This window comes from Chroicocephalus ridibundus, chromosome 3, assembly GCF_963924245.1.
Source record: "Chroicocephalus ridibundus chromosome 3, bChrRid1.1, whole genome shotgun sequence".
Classification (NCBI taxonomy): Eukaryota; Metazoa; Chordata; class Aves; order Charadriiformes; family Laridae; genus Chroicocephalus; species Chroicocephalus ridibundus.
Window position 1 is genome coordinate 78717267 of NC_086286.1, and position 21732 is coordinate 78738998.

Below are 21732 nucleotides of genomic sequence, written 5' to 3' on the forward strand. Positions count from 1 at the left end.
ACCTCTCCGTCTTGGTTTTGTTGCTCTGTTTTGATTGATATTTTGACAGTAATATGTCTTATGCACCCTACACAGGGCTGGACAAAAGTACTTAGTGCACTTGAATTGGATTAAATCTCCTGAGTAGCTGGGTAGTTTTTGTGGGCGTACAAGATAGATATGTAAATCAACCTTTTATTGTCATGTAATTAATAAACATGGAGAGCTGGAATCCAGCTGTAACTATTGGTTTCCATGTATTGTAAAGGTTGTGTAGAAAGCAAAGGCAAAGTATCAATGGTCTCCAAAATAGCACAGAATCAGATTATTTTGTGCATTCATCACAATCTGTACTCCAGTGGTGTATGCACAACAGACTTCCTTTCACATCAGAAAGTACATCCATAACACTGTGATAAATGTGGATTATTGTTGCAGAAAAATATGAGATCATCAACTTCTAGAAAGCAGGCTGGCTTTTTAGGATGTAATTTCAGCAGGAAAAATCCCTTTTTTTTTTTCATGTCCTGTCTCTTCCATCCATTTCCATCCAGATCACAGCTGCTGGCAACTGGACCATTAGGTTTCAATTCCTAACAGTATAAGAAATGTCTTAAAAAGAATAAACAAGATCCCCAGATAATCTTTTGTCCTGTCAGCCCACAGATCGGGGACAACGTTCCCTTAATGGTGTAAAAATACGGAGATCAGTTTTAGGAAAAAAAATGCACCGAGACAAAAAATTACCCAGCATTACACAAAATGTTGTGATATTATATTATATATATGTTCAGTTTCATCAGGGACTGTATAGCAGAAGAGAACCTTCATCAAGATATATATCATGGTACCCTTCCCCCAGCTTTTTCCCCCAGCATCCAGGACCACCTGTTCTTCCATCTGCTCCCGCTCCTTCTAGCTTTTTTGGTTTTCTGCAGTTTTACAATGTATCCTATTAGGGTCTACAGAGAAATATTAACTTCTTATTAACACAGCATTCAGCGTTACAGAACTACTCATCTAATTGGAGATTGTAAGAGCTCCAACAATCCATAGAGTATTCCAGACATAGCTGACCTGTTTTAAATATCTGCAGGAAGGGAGATGTAGGTCATGCTGAGTGGCAAAATTCTCATCCTATACTAGAGAAGAAACTGTCAGGCCTTTCTGAAAAAAAGAATTTTCAGGCGACAAGCTTTCTATTGCAGATGTTACCAAAATAATATTTGGGGCACCTTCTATTTTTTTGAAAGTGGCTAAGAAGTACTGGTTTTAGAGTCACACACGCAATACTGAGGAGACAATTTTTTTTTTTAAGTTTTTTTAAAAGAATAATCTCTGTACATTAAAACCTCGGAAGAAATAAATTTGCTAGTACATCAATAAAACACACAGTGAAGTAGCAGTTTTACACTGTCAAAAGATAATACCTGAAAGTATACTTTTAAGATATACATTCAATAAGGGAGATTAATTTTTTTTTTCAATTTATTGCATTTTCACTGTGTTGCACTTTAAACCATTGTGTAATGATAAATATCTTATTTTCCAATTAGGTCCACAGGATTTATACTGGATGGTTTCCCTCGTAATTTACATGAAGCCCAGTATTTGTCAGAACGAGGACTCTGTCCTGATGTTGCGGTTTATATTCAAGTAGAAGAAAGTGACATTCTTGACCGTCTTTTTCCTCCACGTCTGAAAAAGTGGAAAGAAAGACAGTATAAAAGAATGGAAAATAAAAAGAAACTGAAAGACCTGAAAGCAGAATTAAGGGTAAGTTTTCAGTCCTGTCTACTTTTTTGTAAATTCAGCAGCACAGGTCTGAACGCAGATTCTAAAACTCCCAAAGCAGTGAATAGCACACAAAGGAACAGATATGGGAGCCAGGAAACACAGTCCCACACATTTACAGCATTCCCAGATTAACCGTAGGAACCAAAAAGAATTTAGGGCGCCTTTCCTCCTCTGTTAAATTACTTCGTGCAGGAGTTTAGGTATCTCACAGCCCAGGAAAAGTGTCTGACAAAATGCCAGACATCTGGAAAGTCCTGGACAAAAGGCAACTAGATGGAGATAGTGACTATTGTCATAAAAAATCAAATACACAGCTCAAGCGTGGTATTGCTGTTGCATTCCAGTTTCCCTGAGCATGGCCTGTTGAGTTGATCTGCATCTCCCATCGGTTGACTTCATAGGTACTGTATGATGTATGTGTCTATGTTTCCAACTGTGATACTCTGCACAGAAATGTAAGAGCGTTAAGCCACATTCTCAGTGCTGTTGCAGCTGCACACTCTCCCGTTTGAACGAAGCTGTACCTACTACTCAACAGGTTACAAGTTCCTTGAAGTAACCTGAAACCTCCATGCAGACATTTACAATCAGCACAAGCAACATATTCAAGGTTCCTAACTTTCTATAAAAGTGAGATAAAGTACTTCACCTGTACTGTCAGAAAAGGTCTGAGCATAAGTTACTACAGAGCAGCTGACACACAGGAAGTTAGTACAACAGAATTTGGGTCACGGCTCATACAATACCAGTGTTTTCTGAACTGCTTGTGCCAGAGGTTGGCTCTGAGAATGCATATTATCTAGGAGAGTTAAAAGTATTTTTTCAATTTAGTCCTTCCCGATGCAGGTTGGAAATCTTTCTGGAAAAGGTGCATTCTAGTGACCAGCCTACACTGCTGTGCTAAGCTCACCCTGTAAGCAGTAAGCACTCTGACGATTCAAGTGTCAAATACCTGTGCTATGGATCCTAGGTTCCAAACTTCTAATGAAGTGTAGGAATCAGTATCACTCCTGATGCCAAACAAAAATAACAGGTTCCTATTTAAAACACACACACGAAACAGTGATACAAAGTGATAAAGGCATTAGGAAGTAAGGAAAGATCAGAATCAGGACTTCCTGAGTAGGAGTAATTTTCTATTTTCACTTATGTGTATTGCAATATAGTTTTTAGTTACACATTGAGTATATTTCTATAGCATTCCGTTGGTGAGCAGGTTGGATGGTGCTGTGAGAATGCAGCATTGATGCGTGTACTGTTATCCCTTCTTTTGTTACTAAAGCTGGAAGACATACAGAGAGTCTGGGAAAAGCAGACAGACCAGTTGAACGCTACCCTAGAGTTTCCTTCTCTACTGAAGGAAGCTGGCAACAGGATACTGAGAGCAATGAGTACACCTGCAGCGCTGTGTCATTCTGGAACAGCAGAGTTTAGTCACAAGAGTAGAGAAAGTCTGTGCAGAGGTTCTTGATGCTCTGCTTAGAATCCTCTGGTGTTCAGGCCACTTTGCTTGTAAATAACACGGATTTCTAAAATTGCACCGTTGCCTGTGTGTTGATGTACTCAGTTTTTCTGATCTCAGTTCAGGTGACAGCATTACAGTGTGCAAGCAGCAATAGCAGGTTGAATCCCTATCAGTCCCACTGGCCTTAAGTAGAACACTTCTGCATATTACTTCTGCGTTAGGATTTAGCCATCAGGTATTTGACATGTAGCTACTTGGTACATATGGGGGACTGTATTTCAAATGCTTATAACTTGGTCAAAATTGGACAGTTTTAAACAGGCACAGGGAACAGCACACATTTAATACTATGCTCAGTCACCCCTTTGCCAAATGGCAAAACCACCTATAAGTCTAGAAACTCTGTGGCTTACCAATAAAAATATTACAATATTTTCAGTGTGATCAGAATCACAGTTCCCCCCCCCCCTCAATCTCAGAAGCTGCAAAGTTAGTTTCACTAAAATTTACTTACATGTTCACCTGGTAGAGAACTATATATAGTCTGCAAAATTTGAAGCTGCACAGATAGTATTTTTTAACATTAGAAGCAACTAGAAACAGAGTTTTAAGGTGGAAAGAGCAACATTAATTCTAGGTCACATTACCAATACTCAGAGGAGAGCTTTTAATAGCAAATATCATTGTTGTCTTACATCTTTTTTTCACTAACAGGATGAGAGGATTGCTAGAAGAAGGGAAGAACTTTTAGCAGAACGAAAACAAAAGAAACAGGAGGTAAGAAAACAAGCTAATAAAAATATTTTAAATAGAAGTATTTGCATTCATATCTTAGAAATTTCTAGAGCTTTTAGTCACAGAGTTTTCAGGGCAATGCAGAATAGTAGAAATGTGATAGACTGTCAGAAACGTCTACTTTCAAAAGTAATTTGACATGATGTTTAAATTGTTTTAGAAACTATGAGTTTTAGACTCATGAACACTAAAAACAATTTTAAAAGAATTCTCAATATGCGCTCCAATTCAGCAAAATACTTACAAATGTGTTTTATGTATCTGATTTGTAAGCGTAAGAGTAGCCCCACTAGTTGCAATTAGACGTGTGTTTTAAGTGTCCCGTCAAATCCATGGTTAACCCAGAATAGGATTGTACCAGGATTTCTGCCCAAACTCAATTACACAGTATATTTATAAATGCATTATTGTACTACTTGACTGCTCATGAAATTGTGCCAACTCCTCTTTCAGCTAAGAAGCTTGTTTATAACAAAGTCCTGCCAAACTACAATATGAAAAACATACTCCTCTTATCAAAACTGCAGTGTAGCATTTCAGTTTTTTAAGCACTCTTGGAACTGGTACAATGCTTCACTGTATGCACTGTGCAATACCTCTGTATTTTCTTCTGAATTTCTACTAGAATTTACTAGATCTTCGCTATTTATAAAGGATACCCCAAAATGAAGCTGTGTTGAATTAATGATTTTTCTAATTAAAAGAGACAAGAATTCCATATGTTCCTTCAAAACGTCTGTGTCATAGACAAGAAACAACAAAATACTTTACCTTTATAGGCTTTAGCAAATAAGGAGCATTATGAAGCTATGGAGGAGGAAGATGAGAATGAAAATGAAGATTTTGAAGCTATACTTGAAGATGAGTTTGTAGAAGAAGAAGAAGAGGCTGAAGAAGAACAGGAGATCGATGCTGTTGACCGCATAAAAAATGAAATTGCAGAAAAGTTTGATTTAGAAATAGATGGTTTACAAGGTGTAGAGGTACCTAATCCACTGCTTAAGTCGTTAAATTATATAATTGCATGATGCAAGAAGAGTTTTCAGGTTTATTTTAGTCATCAAATTCAACAGTTATAGTGCATAAACAATTGTGCTGCTGTACTCGTGATCTAAATACGTGAGCAAGATGAAGGCCGTACTGAGAAGGTATATTCTTTAAAAAGTATATCATTTATGAGACTAATATTGTGTGGAAAAAACAAAGGAAACTTTTGGGTAGACCTACCCAATCTTGCTTGGAGTCCTTATTTCCTTTTTGATAGGTCAGTTGATGCAGGCAACCAAACTAGAAAGTCATAAATATATAAACAGTGTTTCAAAATCATTTTAAGTTCTTATTAGACAACTCTAATTTTTTTTATACAGTTCTTAGTAATGTATTTTTCTTGAAATTACCTATGCAGTTACCTGTGGTGAGGTAACCATCTGATCTAGTTAAAGATGTCCCTGCTTACTGCAGGGGGGTTGGACTGGATGACCTTTAAAGGTCCCTTCCAACCCAACACATTCTATGATTCTATGACCTGATTTTAGATATCTGCATCATTAATGCCCACATCTAAGGCAGTAAGGCCTTAGATGTGGCCATTTGTTTACTATAAACTAAGTGTTTTACTTCAGGAGGAAACAATTTAGAAGAAACTCTATTCACTGACTAGAGAGAAAGTTTACAGAAGTAGATAGCCAAGACATAGATGTAAGATTTGCAAAATTAATCCAACCTTTACCAACACCATAAGTGTGACTGATTCAAGGTTCACTGTATTTTAATAGTTAATGGATTAAATGTCAGATGAATCAATAATAAGCTCCTAACATTCTTTGCAATACAAGGAAGCATAAGCTGTGTGGGAAATACTGTTTTGTGTTCAGAGATTCACCTTTACGTTAATTTTGGAAGAAGACAAATTGAAAATACATTCAACTTTCAAAAGTGACCGTAAAATGTCATAATTTTATTGAACTATTCAGTGCATACAATCATGTATTGCAGTGATAATCACAAAAATAATTTTAAGGGTTCTGAATGAAGCTTGTTTCTAATTTCACCTTTCTGAGTACAAACTGAATTTGCAAAATAGAATTGGAAAGAATTCAGGATAAGGCCCACGAGAGACAATAAACAAGAAATCCCAATAACAGCTTTAGCTCTTTATGTGAGCAATACAACGTTTCAAGTTAAAGCTAGTGAACTACTACAGTTCTTGAAGGATTTTTCCCGCTGTCATTAGGGAGCATATAGTTTGTTACATTAGTAAACTGATGAAAAATTTTATCAGAAAAGGAACAACCAATTAAGAGAGTCAGCAACTTGTGTTTCTCTCAAGAAGTACATAAATCTCAGTGACAAGAGAGGTGACTAGTGTTTTAAGAGTTCATTATTATATTGAGTTCTGCTTATGACGGTAAGTGGAAAGATCCAAGACTGTGGATTTATATAGATACTATATGTAAGTTGAGGAATTACACAGAAGTAGTATCGTATAATAGAATTACATATTGGCACTAGATACTACTAATATCCCCTAGTTACAGCTTACTGGGTATTTTTCCCGTTGTTTTTTTTTTAATTCCAACAACATTTATGCCTTTATAAATAACTTTGAATAACTTATTATTTCTGATTCATCATTCGAGACTCTTCTTTATTGTTCTCTGATTCTTTAATTGTTGCTCCTCTTTGACATTATGGAATCTTGGTCTTTTTATGGAAAACTAAATGGTGACATTGAAACCCACTAACACTTGTAAAAGTATCAGGTTGCTAGCAAAAAATTCTGTAGAAAATTGATTGGTTTTATATTTTAGTTGAATAAGCTGGGGAATAATAAGTCACCAGAGAGCAGCAATATTTTTAGAGAGTAACTAAATAAGCCATGCTAAATTGTTTGGAGTAGGGAAAAAATGATATGATTCTTTTTTAATGGAAGATACTTCGCAAGCTTTAGTTTTGTCATAGTAGATTCCTCGAAGTTAACTGTCACGTTGTCCTTTTTTCCTTTTTTTTTTTTTTTTTTTAAAATAGTGTGATACTTAATATAGGCTTATAGGCTGGGTAATTTAAACTTCAGTGGGCAGGAAGGGCAATTCTCATCTCGAATCAAATTTTGCTCATTTACGGTGACTGAGAACATGCTCAAGAAATCCTTGATAGTTCATGGAAAATCTTGCTGTCAGGCATTACTAAAAACCTGATCATGCTTATGATTCTAATATTTCATTATGTTTTCATTATACCAGGAAGAACTTGAAAAATTGTTAATTCCACAAATCAAGATCAATGGAGGACGGAAGCCTCACATCGTACGCTACCAAATATATAGCAAGCTGAATTCTCTAATGGAAAATCGTGAAAGCATTTTCGAGAAATGTTACCCGATAAGTTTGCCACTGGCACAAAAGATGCTAGTCTTCTCCTATAAATTTCCAAGTTCTTTTGGTCAGTGGGATCCAATCAAGGTAATGTTCTTAAATAGATGAAGAATATTTTCAAGAAATAATACTTTTAAAAAATATATTTCACATAAAAAATATTACCTGACAGTAGCAACTAATTACTGAAATATTTAATGAAAACGACATCACTGAATGAAAACTACACCACCGAATATGCACAAAATACAGCAGGTGTTGATAATAAAAGGTGGTTGTCTTTCAGAGTTGCAAATAAATAAAGGCTGATAGGCATTTAGTAAAATCTTTTACATTAGCATTAGCAACATAATTAAATACCACTGAATCAGAAAGAAATGCCGAATTCTTAATGATCTGCAAAACACAGGACAACAGAGGTGGTCTTAAAGCCTTCCAGAAGCAGCAAAAACAAAGTGAAAGGATTTGGGGTTTGAACTTGTAAGAAGCCACACAGGTGGCCACCAACCCTAGCAATGGCAAAAAAAGTGAAACAACAAATGTTAAATGCATGTAATCCATCAGCAATAATTCTCTGTTGTCAAAATTTGCAAATTTTGAAGAGCAACAAATCTAATTCCATAATATTTTACTGGATCTGGAAATCTGGAAAGTCGAGGTCAGAAAGTACCTGTGTCCATCCCCCAAAGTGGGCTGATACAGTTTTATAGGTAGCAAGTGAAATGTTAGCAGGTAAATTTATTTTTTTAATGCTAGAAATAAAAGCAGGTTGGACTGTGAGCAAATCAGAAATAAAAATGAGGATTTATTTAAAAAAAACCAAACCAGTGAAAAAGATACAGAAAACAGGAAGTTCCTGAAGCAAACATACTTGGGCCTTCATTTTACTATGCTAATTAATCAAGTAACTTGTATTCCCTTTTGTATAGGCATCATGTTGTGCCTTCACCTGTTCCAGATCGTGTTTATCTTTCTTTCACCTTCGCAATCAGAACTGTATACAGATCAGCTCTTATTGCAGCTTAATATAATCAAAATACTTACTTAAAGTGGTTTAGGATCAGAATTGCCTTCTCCATGACTGCATCAAACTGGCATCTAATAATCTAGGGATATATTAATAGAAGTAGATATTTCTTTTCTGTCATTTCCAATTACTGAACACCAGCTTATATGTGAAATTCTTATTAGTCCCTACATATTGGACCTTGCACTTTGTTCTGTTAAATTTCACTACATTTTTGTCATTCCATTTCTCCGATTCATCCACTGATGCTGTATAATGTTTTTTTACCGACCAAAAAGCAAGATTCAGTTAGAAGAAAGAAGTCATAGAAAGCTATTAGATAAAAATCAGAGTGGTGTGCTGGCAGTGGAAATGTACGTGCTGACAATAATGAATGGGAAATAGGATCATTTTGATGGTATTTTAGGATATAATAGAAATTATGAAATTGATTAAGGACCAGAGGGTTTTTTGGTAGAAATGTAGATAAAGTACACACCAATTACTTTTAGATTAAACTGGGGGGAAGTAGTTATGCAACTGATTAGATAAGCAGAGAATAAAAATTATGAGCTCAGGGAGGAACAGGAGCAGATATACAGTAGAACAGACTCCTGATATCTTATAAATTCAGCGCAAGGACCCTGAAATGCCTTAATGCAGGAATAGGAACCTAAGAACCAGAGAAGGGTCTGGCAAGGTAATGCCACGCAGTAGAACACTCTCATCTCTTGCTGTAACAACCAGATCAATTTATCTGTATATTTACTGACTCCTTCAAAGAATACTAATATATTTGTGAGGTATGATTTCCCTCTACAAGAAGCCAAGTTGGCTCTTCCCCATTATTCCGTATGTATGCCTGTAACTACTGTTTTTTTTTCCTTAATATATTTCATTTTGCTCAATACGGGGTCAGGTTTACTGGATTATGTTTGCCAGGATCTATCCTGGAGGCCTTTTCAAATAACGATCACTTTTTTCTACCTTTTTTTGTGGAAGGCAGGCCAACATAAGCAATAGGTTATACACTAGTCAGTAATAATTTCACTTCTGAGACATTTTAGAACTGTAAGGTGAATGCCATCTGATCTTGGCAATTTTTTTCTCCAGATATCATCAGTTTGTTCTAAAATATATTGACACTTTAAGGCAGTTCCTCCAAGAAGGGCTGCAACAGGGACATGACTAAGTTCCTCCATAGTGAACAGTGGTACAAGGAATTCATTTAGCTTTTCTGCAACGACCATTTCTTCCGCTAGTGCTCCTCTTAAATCCCAGTGATCCACCAACACTACAGACTTTCTAGCGGGCTGTCTGACGTGTTTGAAAAGATTTCATCAGCAGTGTGTGTATTTTACCAAAAGCTTTTTTGGCTTGCCTTGTTGTGGTTTTACACTTCAACACAACGTAAGTATTGATATTCTTTTCTGTTTTTTTCATTTGTACATGACTTCTGCTGAATACAATATTCTCAGTATATCTTCTATATGTCAGGCAGAGAACTGGTTTTAATTCCCAGAGGAATAAAATTATTTTCTTTATTCTTTGAAAATTAAAAAAAGTATTGTTATACTCTGACTACACTCTCTTGATGGACAGAAAGTGCTACGGTACCACCTACTGGAAACAGTGAATATTCTTTCTCTCTCGAATGTTTACTTCATTTTTTTGTACAAGAATTGCATATGTATGGAAGTTCTCAGACTTGTCAATATATTATGTCCATATGTATGAATCTCAGAATGCTTTGATGGTTTGTTTCACACAGTTGGTACTCCTCTACCTGCCTATAAAGCCACTTGTGTATCATGCAGGGAGAGGAGGCTTTGTCAAAGCTCATGAACTGTTTTCCATTTTATATGTGCTACAGCTAAGTGAAGGAGATGTAATCAAGCCACAACAAAGCCATGAAAACACAGTCTTTCCTGTAATCCATCGACAATATATTTATTTCTTTTCAAGTAAAGAAAATAAAGAAACATTTATGAAAAATCCCTTCAAATATATTCGTCAGCCAAAACCTAAACCAGCTGTGCCAGTTAAGATTGCAATAGTGGGACCTCCAAAATCTGGAAAGACTACAGGTAGGAGCCAGTATTATCTATAAAGCAAAACCTTGTCTAATGACTGAAGCTGTATCTGTCATTACTGCTATTTAGAAATCATAAACCAGTAATATTGCTGATCTTCCTGCTTTTCTTGCTGGGCACAGAATCCTTTAGTGACCTTCTCTAGTGTCTCATTTTACAGTCAGATGTTTATGCACTGTTGTTGCGTGAAAAGGGGCCAAGCGGTTTTGGCAGAAGATAAACCCCCTTGCGTTCTAACACTCCTCACCGAGGTGGGAGGCTAGGTGCGGCTAGGTTTAAATTCTGAGTGATGCCCAATTCAGCGCTATCAGTCCAATCACGTTAATATGTATTAAACTGTTACGATTTGGATACACTAATAGTGGACTGCACCTTCAGTCTAGTCGTGCTCATGAACTAGCACGGCCACTCTTGAGTCTTTGGTCGCGTTCAGTGAGAAAGCAAAACGACTAGCTACTTAAATAGTGCAGTTTATTTAAACAACAGATGTACAGGTTCTTTAGGATTGCTGGTGATAAATCCACTGTCTGCAAAGCACGTGCAAATAAAGATATTGTTAAGTATGCAAAACGTGCGACAAAATTATAAACGATACAGCCTGGCTATAAATGTAGGGTAGAGATTCTCTAGAGAAATTTCTAAGTCCCCAAGAAAGCGCTCGGTATAATCGAAGTCTTACCCAAAGGCGTCCCTATGAGGGGGAAGAAAGGCTCAGCCTGTCGATTGACCCCGGAAATCAGCGATGGAATTCTGTGCAATGGTGCCTTCCCTGGCATCCCCTGTCTCTTGGGCTAGTTTTATACTATCTTTTTATCTTCAAAGTGGAGTTTGAGTGACTTTAGTCATACGTACTTTTATTATGATTAATGTATTCAAGGAGGAGTGTTCACACCTCGGGGGCGGATAGTCTCCGGGATGGAGGTGTGTTTTGGTACATTGTGGTGAGCAAAGTTCGCACAAAGGACAGCATTTCATCAACATTTGACGAAATGTTGGCTCGGGTAGCGTGTAGGCCGCTTATCGGTTCCGTGGTACCATCTCGTCCCCATATCTGCTATTCGTCACAAGGGAAGGCCACAGAACAAGCGTGTTCCGTTCCATCCCTCGTGTAGTTTCGCAAACAACCTTGTACAGGGAATCACAGATGTTGCATTCTTCACGTGCCAGCTGGGGCTGTATTCTACCTCAGAAGCCTCTTGATTTTATGACTTTCCTTAATGTGTGAACAATGCTGTATTTTTGTATTCTTGGCCAATTTAGTAATTATTCCACAACTGTCCATCTGAATTTTATCCCAGCTTCTTAAGAAGCTAGTGATCTGGACTATTTATACCCCCTGTACTGTTTATGATTATTTTCTAATTGTTTCTTATTTCTTTCAGTCAATATGATCTAATGTAAAATGAAGAAATATTCCTAGGATCAAGGACCAGAACGCAAAACTCCACATTCCCCAGTCTGTTTCCAAACTTCTAGATTAAAACCCCAAGATTTTAATCTTTCTCCCCTCTCCTTCTTCCTCCATGAGTCTTCCAATCCACACATCTCTGCCTTTAACTGGATGAGGAGAAAATTCAGGAAAAAATTACACCATAGCTTCATGATTAGAATAGGGTGTTAGAAAAAGAAGACATGGATTCAAATTATCTCATGTTAAGGAGGAAATTTTAAGCGTATTTCCCATTTTCTGGATAAATGCTCTAACTGCTAGGTGGTTCTGTAAAAGAGGCAGCAGTGCAAGCGTATTTTCTAAGATATTTTGTAATAATATTGACTATTGCAGCTGAGGTTTGTGTTGAATTGAATGTTGTTAGTGCACTGGGCATGCTCTGCACATATGCAAAGGTTTGGGCGCTTTAGGGGCCTAAGCAGGGTTAGGTACCCACTGACCCGGGTTACGCATTGGAAATGACCCAGGCAATGAGCCGAGCAGTTAGCTTCTAAGACTTGGGACCTAAGACTGAGGACTTTACCAGACTGCTGGGTTGTGATGTTGCTTATGTAAAAGTTGTGTGTTGAAATCAAAATGTTTTGCAGTTGCCAAGAAATTTGCAAGTGTATATGGATTACTGCGCCTGAGTATGGGAGATGCCATACGGCTAGTGTTAAACCATCAGCCAGAGAGTGAGCTGGCACTGAAGTTAAAGTGGCATCTTCACAAAGGACTGACTGTACCTGATGAACTGGCTGTCCAGGCTCTAGATGTGTCTCTGATGAATCACGTGTGTCATACCACTGGGTAAGAGTCTCGTTTGGGTTTCAGGGTATTTTTCAAGACGTGCCAGTCCCTTCATAAGCAGTGATTCCCATGTTATCACTGTAAAACAATTTCACTACAACGCATCAGTGGTTTATGCATTAAGAAAATAGTGTATACAAAATGATATTCCTCACGTGACTCCAGGAAACCAGACTGAAGCCTAATTTTCTGCAATTTTCAAGTAAGTATATTTCAGTAAATCCAAGTAAACTGCTTTATGAAAGCTACCTTTTTTCAGTCAGTAAGCCAATATTTTCTATTATCCTTTGAGAACTACCATTTTATGTCTCTCATATCAACTCCAGTACCTACTGGGACACATCGGATTCTCTTTGGTCATGCAGACTGGTTCAGTACTCATGGGTTTTTCTGGTTTTGTTAACAACTGAAGTTATTGAGGAGGAACTGAAAACAGTGAGTCTTTCCATCTCATTCATATGTGATCCTGATTTCCTAGGCTCTTTCTCCACCGCTGAAACATCTTCTAAACTGGGCAGACTACAAAAGATTCATGATTATGATTTCCTGACATTCATCTCGTCTCCAAAAAAGAACTGTTAGAGAGAAAGGCAATTCTGGAATAATCTCTGAAAATTATTTGAGCTTGAGATCGGAATTCTTTCAACTTTTCTTTCAAGTTAAATACCAGAATATTGTCTCAATATATTTTGCCCCAGTATTGCCTAATACATGAAAAGCTTTTCTTCTTCAGTATGATTTAAAAAACTCTTCAAGTACTGTAAATCATTTTACTTTTCACTTTGAAAACTACTCCTCCCAATCCATATGGACATTTTCCATAGTTAAAATTATGTTTCTGAATGACTGATGTGTCAGAATTTTAAAGTTCACCATTTTTCTGAGTCAGATCCATCCACTTACATTCCTATACCTTTTGCCCTTCGTGTATTTCCTTTACTCTTTACTATTTGTTATTCTATCTACTTGATTTTTATTTTTTTTTAATTTGATTGTAAATTCTTAGGAGTGAAGGCTGTGTCTATCAAGTCAGTGCGGCGACAACTTCATGGCATGGCTGCAGGCTTTTGTCTCTATTGAGAATCTACTAGAAATATATGTAGTCTTAATGGTTAATTAGAACCTGACTTCTTAGGAAAACTGTCTGTTTCTGTTTGTATGCAGAGTTGTAATTGATGGATATCCTGTATCAAGAAAACAAGTAAACCTCTTGGAATCAGCTAGGATAATTCCACTGAAAATCTTTGAATTAGAAATGGATGCAAAGGAAGTGTTCAGAAGAGCACTGTTGGACAAGGAAAGCACGAATAGGTAGTGATGCTCCCTGATAGCTGCATTTTTATCCACACAATATTGTAATTTCTCTGTTTATGTGTCTCAGTGCTGTACCCAGAGAGGCTGTACCTAAGCTGGTGCCTAACCCCATCTGTCTCCGAACTCCACATATGAAAAGACACGGGCACCAGTCCCTCCACATTGATTTCCATAGGCCAGAAACTGAGACATAAGGAATTTGGGGCATGCTCCGGCCAGATCCCCCGACTGCATGACGGAGGTCGCAGATGTGCAATGCTGTCCACCCACTCCTTACCTTAATTGGTTTTCATGAAACTGTACCTCAGAAATGTTACTAGTTCACTCTGCTGCTGAAGGTTATTATTAATCAATTCAGTTATTATCATCATAAGGCAAATGATACTTCATCTAATAAGCTCTCTTTTAAGTCTTGAGTTCTTTTTAGAAGACGGAAACAATGTATATTTTAATAATGTATACAATTCATGAGTTACTCATCTAAACCTTTCAATTCAGCTCACTCCTTTGTTTTTCTAAGGAGATAAATATTCTGTTTAAAGAGCTGTTAGTTGTTTTTGAGGAAGAGCAGTAAGTACTTTATAAATGAACAGAGAATTAAAAAGAACAGAACATTCACCTTAAAATCAAATTGTATAAGAAGCTGGTTCTCATTAGAGGAAGTGTTTCTAAGAAGTTCCAGATAGCTTAGAGCATTACTGCATGTCTCTTTCATTTTGTCTCTTTCTTTTTATCAAGTGATCAGTACAATGCTTAATTGTTTACTGAAAGCCTAAAGACAATTTGCATTGCAAAAAATTAAATTAATGCTGTCCTTTTGAAAGCATTTACTTTAAACTTTTCATTTTAAATACCAAACTAATTGCATTTCATAGGCTTAAATACAAATCAAATGTGCAATATCAGATATTTCTGAAAGGTACACCTTACAGAGAAATTAATCCTATCGAAACAGAAGTTCATCTTTTTTTGTCATGATTTAAATTAAGAACAAGAACAGGAAATGCTTCTATGTTCTAGTCAAAATATCTCTTCTGGTCTTGCATAATATTTTTAGAGGTCAGACGGATTATTTTCATTTATGTATATGTACATATGACAGACAGTTTTCAAAATATATCCAAGGATTATGGCTATATCTTGATTTCTAACAACAGCATTATTCAAAAATAAGCCTGTTTTTCAATAAATGATTGATTTCCATTTTTAAAGTCTCATAGCGTTTTGTCTAGGGTACCATTTAAGGGTGTATTGGTAGGGTGTGTGTCAGGTAATATGTGCTGATATATTCCACATCCTTTACAAAATTACTGAGTTGTATTTGAGACATAAATAGCAAAATTTTTGTTCTTTGTTTCTGAACATAACTGTCTGATCATAAGTATGCTGTTTTTCATATGTAACTGGTAATACTCTTAATAAGAAAGTTGTGTTTCTCAAATATGTTCTACAGTTTCAAGTAAGCAGAATTTTGTAAAAAGGACTTGGTGAGCGCTATCATTTACACCTGAAATTCAATGAAATGATCTAATCTTCAGACTCATATTAAACCAGTGTTATTTTTCACTGTTTTCAGACCTCCCTACCCTGAGCATGACAGCTCACAGATTCTAGCTATTAAAAATTCCTTCTATAAACAACACATTGATGCAATTAGGACTTACTATAAGAAGGAGCATCAGAACTGGTGTGTGATTGATGCCTTTCGAAGCAAGTGGTGGATGTGGAACAAAGTACTGCAGGAAGTTCAAGTGGCTGTTAAAGAAATCCAGATATACCTGGAAAGAATAAGAGAAGGTAAAAGAGAACCAAAGTTTCTCAGAATAATACTTGTTTCTTTAAGAAGCTACAATGTAATGAGTGCTTTTCAACTTCAACTTGTTTTGGATGAAGCAAGTTTTGGGCACGTACATCCCCTCAAATTCTTCAGTCTCATCTGGAGAGACCTTGAAGAGATCTCTTGAAGAGACCAAAGACAAAACCAACTACAGGACAGTCTGAGGCCATCCTCCAAAGAACAGCGTAGCAGAATACAGCTGAAAGAAGTCAGAGGTGTCATGGTCCATGGCAGGTTCCTCAGCATTGGGTGATAAATCACAAAGGATACCCCAAAGTATACAAGGGGAACTATGACTTGCAGCTTCACTTAAGTGTCAGTGGAGGAAGAAGGAAGGAGGGGGAAAACGTTAAGTTTAAGTTCAGAATTAAGGTTAAATATCCCATCTGAGTTAACTTCGGTGCTGTGGGAGGAAAACCACTTTAGTCTAAAGTGGCAGAGTTCCCACTTGAATTTTTGTGTCAGCATTGGTCAGGATTAAATATGCCTTTTAAACATGGCTGTACAGTTTAACTAGAATTCCTCTGAAGGGCAAACAGACTTCCTTATCTTATATCCACCTTTTGGTTTTAACTTTTACAGCTCTGTGGCTGCACCCTTCTTAAAAATTGCAGTCATAAGCGAAAAAACCCACAAACATTTAAGTTTTTCACATCAAGCTTGAAAAGCAAAAATTTTAAATCGTTTAGGTTTTATTTGACATTTTATTCAAAATTTTTAATATATTTCATCCGTACAGATTGCCAAATTTGCAAGACAGGGATGAATAAATGGGAGGCTTTCATCACGTGTTGTACTCTTTTTCAACACTGTAAATAAAATAATAGCTGAAATGTTCCTTAGCAACATGGAGTAAAACAATAAATCATAAATATAACTGTCCCAGTGAAAACAGACTAGTAAGTTAAGCATACAGAATATCCTACAACATTAATAATGATTATATTTCTTAAGTGCTAGAAAAATTTTATTAAAATTAATTGGTAAAATGGGTTGCAACTTCACTTTAATATCAATCTATAAAATATGCTATTTTAATTCTCACTACTTCATATCATTTTCACATGATGAATTATAACATCTTCTAAACTGTAACATTTCTGCATAGAAATGTTTGATGTTTCTATGTCTTTCATTAATAAAACATTATCTTTAATTGCTTTTATTAACAGGAAAAGCAGCTGGCATTGCTGATTTATGCATCACTCCCGAGGAGCTGCAGTATCGGCTGGGGGAGTTTGGACAGTACTGTCCCGTCAGCCTTGCAGAAAAGGGTGAACTGGTTGACTGCTCTGTAACGTCGTCGTTGCAGTTTGCTGCAGAATTTCGAGGACACTATTACAAAATGGCTTCACAGGAAGAACTGGACGTAAGTGTCAAAAAGCAGGTCAGGAGAGGATTACGGGAAGAGGGAACATTGTTGGCTAGGATTCTTTGACTCCATGCAGAAACAGTCAATACGTAATCTGAATTAGACTAGTGTTGTTAGTCTTCAAGCTTTTGTTCTGTATACTTCTGCTATCAAACATCAAGGCAAACAGAATGCAACAGAGAGTCCGTTCAAACCAAAGCTCCTCTTTCAAATTGTCATAGATCAAACATTCATTTTAAAGCAACCATTCCCTCCTTTCTCCATCTGTTTTGGGGAGACTGGGGGTAGAGAGTGGCTAATGATAGCGATGGATAGTGACGGATGGTGGGCGGATAGTGATGACTTCAAGTGAGAGTGGGCTGGAAAACAAATGACTTATCCAAGAGCAGCAGCAGCGCCAGCACACTAAGAGAGGTGTTGTAGAAGGAGCAAGCACCTAACATGTGTGAGCCAGTCCTCTGGAGTCTGACTAACGGTTTTACAGTCCTTCTTTCATTAAAAAAAAAAAAAAAATTAATTTCTTTTTCCACAGAAATTCTTGAGCAGACCAGAGGTTTATGTGCCACCACTGGCACCTCACCCTCTCCCACTCCCAGATATGCTACCAAAGAAACTGACTGCGGCAGAAGTGAAGGCCTTATTCCCTATAAGTGCTGAAATGCAGGGATACTGTCCAGTCACTTACCTAGATGGAAAACAGAGGTACATCACTGCAGTTTTCATAATGTGCATTACAGACTATGTGTCCTATATTAACCATTAATGAGGAAATACGTTGAAAGTACTTCTTAACAGTGTTCAGAATTTGGACAGGAAAAGCTATTACAATTCTCTATATCGTGCCTATGGCTTTGGACATCAATGTAAACCTTTTGAAACACATACGGCTACAAGTTCTACAAGGATCTGCGTTGGCTTACTGTCTGTTGTGATGAAGACTGCTCAGATATAGTTTGAATTTTCTCTATCGTAAGCCTTCAAAAGCTCAAACAATTCTCTCAAAACCTTAGTGATGCAAAACTAGCTTTTACAATTTTTATAAGAGATCCATAAGGCTCCACCATAAAGTCCCATTGATTTCCTCAGCGTGCAGGAATTTCTCATCGAGGTAAACCCGTAGTAGTCAATTCTATGCTGTCCCTTCTTAATCTCCTGAACAACTACAATTGGCATTTTAACTAGAGGAGCTCTAAAGAAGCCCCTTAATAAGCAGATTTTGAGGCAGAGACTCTCTCGGGTTTTGAGCCTTGTAACTGTCAGCCATGCGGTGGAAACTTGGATGATCCTATTGCTACTTTTTTGCAGGTCTTATTCTTGCTAAATTACCAGCAGCCTCCCAGTAGCTCATGAATTTACACCACACAAATGATGTTTTACATTTCTTGTGAATCAATGGTCTTTCTTGCTCTGTCTCTTCAGATACGAAGCTTTGGTGTCTGGCAACATTCAGTATGCAGCAAAATATCGAGATAAGCTATATATTTTTGAAAGTGAAGAAAAGCTTCTGAAGTTTATGAGGTGAATATACCAACTGCATTTTAATCTTTAATCATGTCATGGTTTACATATCTTGAAAGCACTTACTTTTTGTCTTGTTAGGTTACCAGAGAAGTACTGGAATCTGAAGCTTCCATGTAAACTCCCTCCGATAAAGGAGCCAATGCTGCTCACTGCACTTCCGTTAGCTGGATACCTTGAACAGGCCAGTTTTTGCTTTTCTATTTCAGTGTGTGACTTTGCAATGTATAGTATATCCCACTCAGTTTATTTCATTTTTAATGCGTGTCTTATGGGATTATATTAATGGGTCTTAATGGGATTATATTAAATTGAAAATTGTGTACTTGCAACTAAAAGGAATTTTTTAAAAGCTTTAAAATAATAGGTATTTGTAGCATTAATGGAAAAAATATAAGTAAGACCATCAGAGGGGAATAATAAACTACAATATTATATGATGGATTTTCTGACTCTTTTGTTTATCAGATCTTGTAAGATTACATTTTGCTTTGGTGTTTAACACCATGATAGACACAAGCTTATCTGGAATCATTTAAGGATAATTGGTTACATTCTGAGGCATGAATATGAAATAAAAAAAAATTATTCATGGTCACTTCCCCCCCCATTTTATACTATTTGTTAACTTCTACAATTCAATAGCTTAGGTATCATCCATCCTATATTGTTAGATTTGCAGGATCACCCTTTGAATATATTTTTGTTCTTGATTTCTGTAATGGTTTTATAAAACTGTTTTCTTTCTTTAGGGAGTAGCAACTTCTCTAATAAAAGCTCTGCATGAAGTAGGCTGCTTAAAGCCAAAGTTTCCATTCCTAAGTGTAAAAAAAACTGCTCTGCTGTTTGTCGCCTGCCATTTAAAAGGTAGAGTATAAAATAATATGCTATAAAAATAATGAATTATATAAATGCAGTAAATCATCTGCTACAACACTGATAACCCAGTTGTGTAGTTTTCTTACGTCCAACTTGGGAAAATACTATTATATAATGATTTAAGTACACACTGCCAAGTTTCTTGGAAAAGGAGGACCACGGAAGGAAAATAAGGTTAACAGGATAGGTAGACAGGTAAGTGATCTCTCACAAATCATGAGACTTAAATGACATTTTATCACCAACAACCTGATGGCCTTGAAAACATTTCTAACAAGCACTGATGGGGTTTTTAAATAGAAAGTAAAATTTTGTAATCTAGGTGGTTCTACATTTAAAACTAGTCATAGACAATCTGAATTGTCTTAAAAATTGACTAAAATTACTATAATAAAAGGCTGCTGAAATACTATCCGAGAAACAGCTTAGGTATCTGAATGCTTGCCTTTTTTTCAGCAGTATCAGGTGGTCAAATAAAACTTAACAACAAACCTTGCCTTGCAGATAACTTGAAGACAACTTTCTGATCATACACATCTCCAACAACACACAGCTAAACATGTAAAGGAGAGGTCTAATTGTTTTGAAAAACAGCTGAAGTACACATAGAACACCTATAATTTTCAAGAAAAGCCCTTCTTTTGCATGGGCTCAGTACCGATACACACTAAAGTACTAAAGAATAGATATCCATGCAAGATTGAATTATATTTTTAAGTTTTTAGCGCAATGAAATGTTATTTATCAGTCTGCTTATTTGTGAAATTATCTGTGAAGATCCCAGTAGTAATGTGATTTAGAGTATCCATATGTTGATTACTTTTAACAACTTCTTTTTATTTAACTGACAGTCTAATCAACCACCTTACTTTTCCACAACAAACAGTCCAAAATTAAAAATAGGTGGTTTGTACTCAGCCCACAACATAATGATAACTTAAAACCTCTCATGGAGCTACCAGAGGTTAGGACTACTCCTTCACTGAGGAAAGTGCTCAAGCACAAAAGCTCAAGCTTTGTCTCCTGCATTCATATCTGCTATTTTTTAGAAATTTTGTTTGTTTGGGGGTTTTTTTGCAGTCTAAGATAGCAGTTGCAGCTAATAATCTTTAATAGTTTGCAATCGGCATAAATAGTGCCAACGTTCAAGATTTCAACAGCCTAGTTTGTAGCTCTGCTGTAGCTTTGGTCTGGTTTCCAGTACTGCTGGAGATTTCTGGAGCAAGACTGCCACTTCTTCAACCCACCAGTTTTGCCTTTTGTAAGCCAACTTGTTCAGTGGGTGAACTTTACCTTGCCTTTTGTTATTTTGAATCTTTACTTATTCTTTTACATAATGGCAATCTTTATTATTTGTCTGAAGTTCTTCACATCCTGTGTTTCCTCATGCAGTTTCCAGAGCCGTCCAGAATTTTCTTGGACTATCACAGGTTTTTGATAGCATAGCTTTGTTAAGGAAGACCACTGAACAGTGTAGGTGCACCATAAACCCCTGTATAAATGTACAGTTCTTAAGCCAGCAAAACTGCTTTTATACTGTAGTTTGTTTCATGCACAAAGACTGTTTTCATTCTATTGTTAGCACAGCTTTGCAAACGTAACAATGTCCACACTAGGAATGCTTTGCTATATATTGCATCATTAAATCATTATTAGCACTGGATGATGAACTGCAAAGGTTATGCAAGTGCACAAATCTCTTCTCCTCATGCAGTGACAAACAGGTTGACCATAGGAATCCAGGAAAACCAGTTATCTTCTTCTAATACAGGGCAGAACTGCTTCCAACTTTAAGATACAGCATTCAAGTACACAGAAAAAACTCCTTTGCAAATACAGCGTTATTTATTATTGTGTGTCTCTTCAGAGTAGCCACACTGTCCTTGATCAAAAACTTGTTCGAAGTGCTTCAAGTTGTGGTCGCCTGGAAATTTTTTACATCCTATTTCTGTCTGAAGTAAGACTTTCTCATCTTCAACATATGTCACACTCTAATCTCACATTTAAATAGGGGACAAGAAACAATAGTTTAGTTGCTCCTGCAGCTTTTTCTAACAATACTGG

General features: G+C 36.6%; 1 protein-coding gene across 4 annotated transcripts in view; it reads left to right on the forward strand.

The window, feature by feature from the left end:
• Window positions 1–21732, forward strand: part of AK9 (adenylate kinase 9) — a 74646-nt gene that overhangs the window by 51560 nt on the left and 1354 nt on the right. For 3 of the 4 annotated variants that reach the window (XR_010070373.1, XR_010070374.1, XR_010070375.1), the window contains 12 exons: window positions 1536–1755; window positions 3956–4018; window positions 4816–5019; window positions 7279–7497; window positions 10290–10503; window positions 12547–12748; window positions 13913–14059; window positions 15639–15859; window positions 17072–17268; window positions 17804–17973; window positions 18691–18789; window positions 18871–19656. Coding sequence is in view for 1 of the 4 variants with exons in the window: in XM_063329806.1 (XP_063185876.1) it covers window positions 1536–1755; window positions 3956–4018; window positions 4816–5019; window positions 7279–7497; window positions 10290–10503; window positions 12547–12748; window positions 13913–14059; window positions 15639–15859; window positions 17072–17268; window positions 17804–17973; window positions 18691–18789; window positions 18871–18973; window positions 19542–19656 (2174 nt within the window). In the remaining 3 variants the exon portion in view is untranslated. The remainder of the gene's footprint in view (window positions 1–1535; window positions 1756–3955; window positions 4019–4815; window positions 5020–7278; window positions 7498–10289; window positions 10504–12546; window positions 12749–13912; window positions 14060–15638; window positions 15860–17071; window positions 17269–17803; window positions 17974–18690; window positions 18790–18870; window positions 19657–21732) is intronic. The other variant, XM_063329806.1, reaches the window with a different exon arrangement.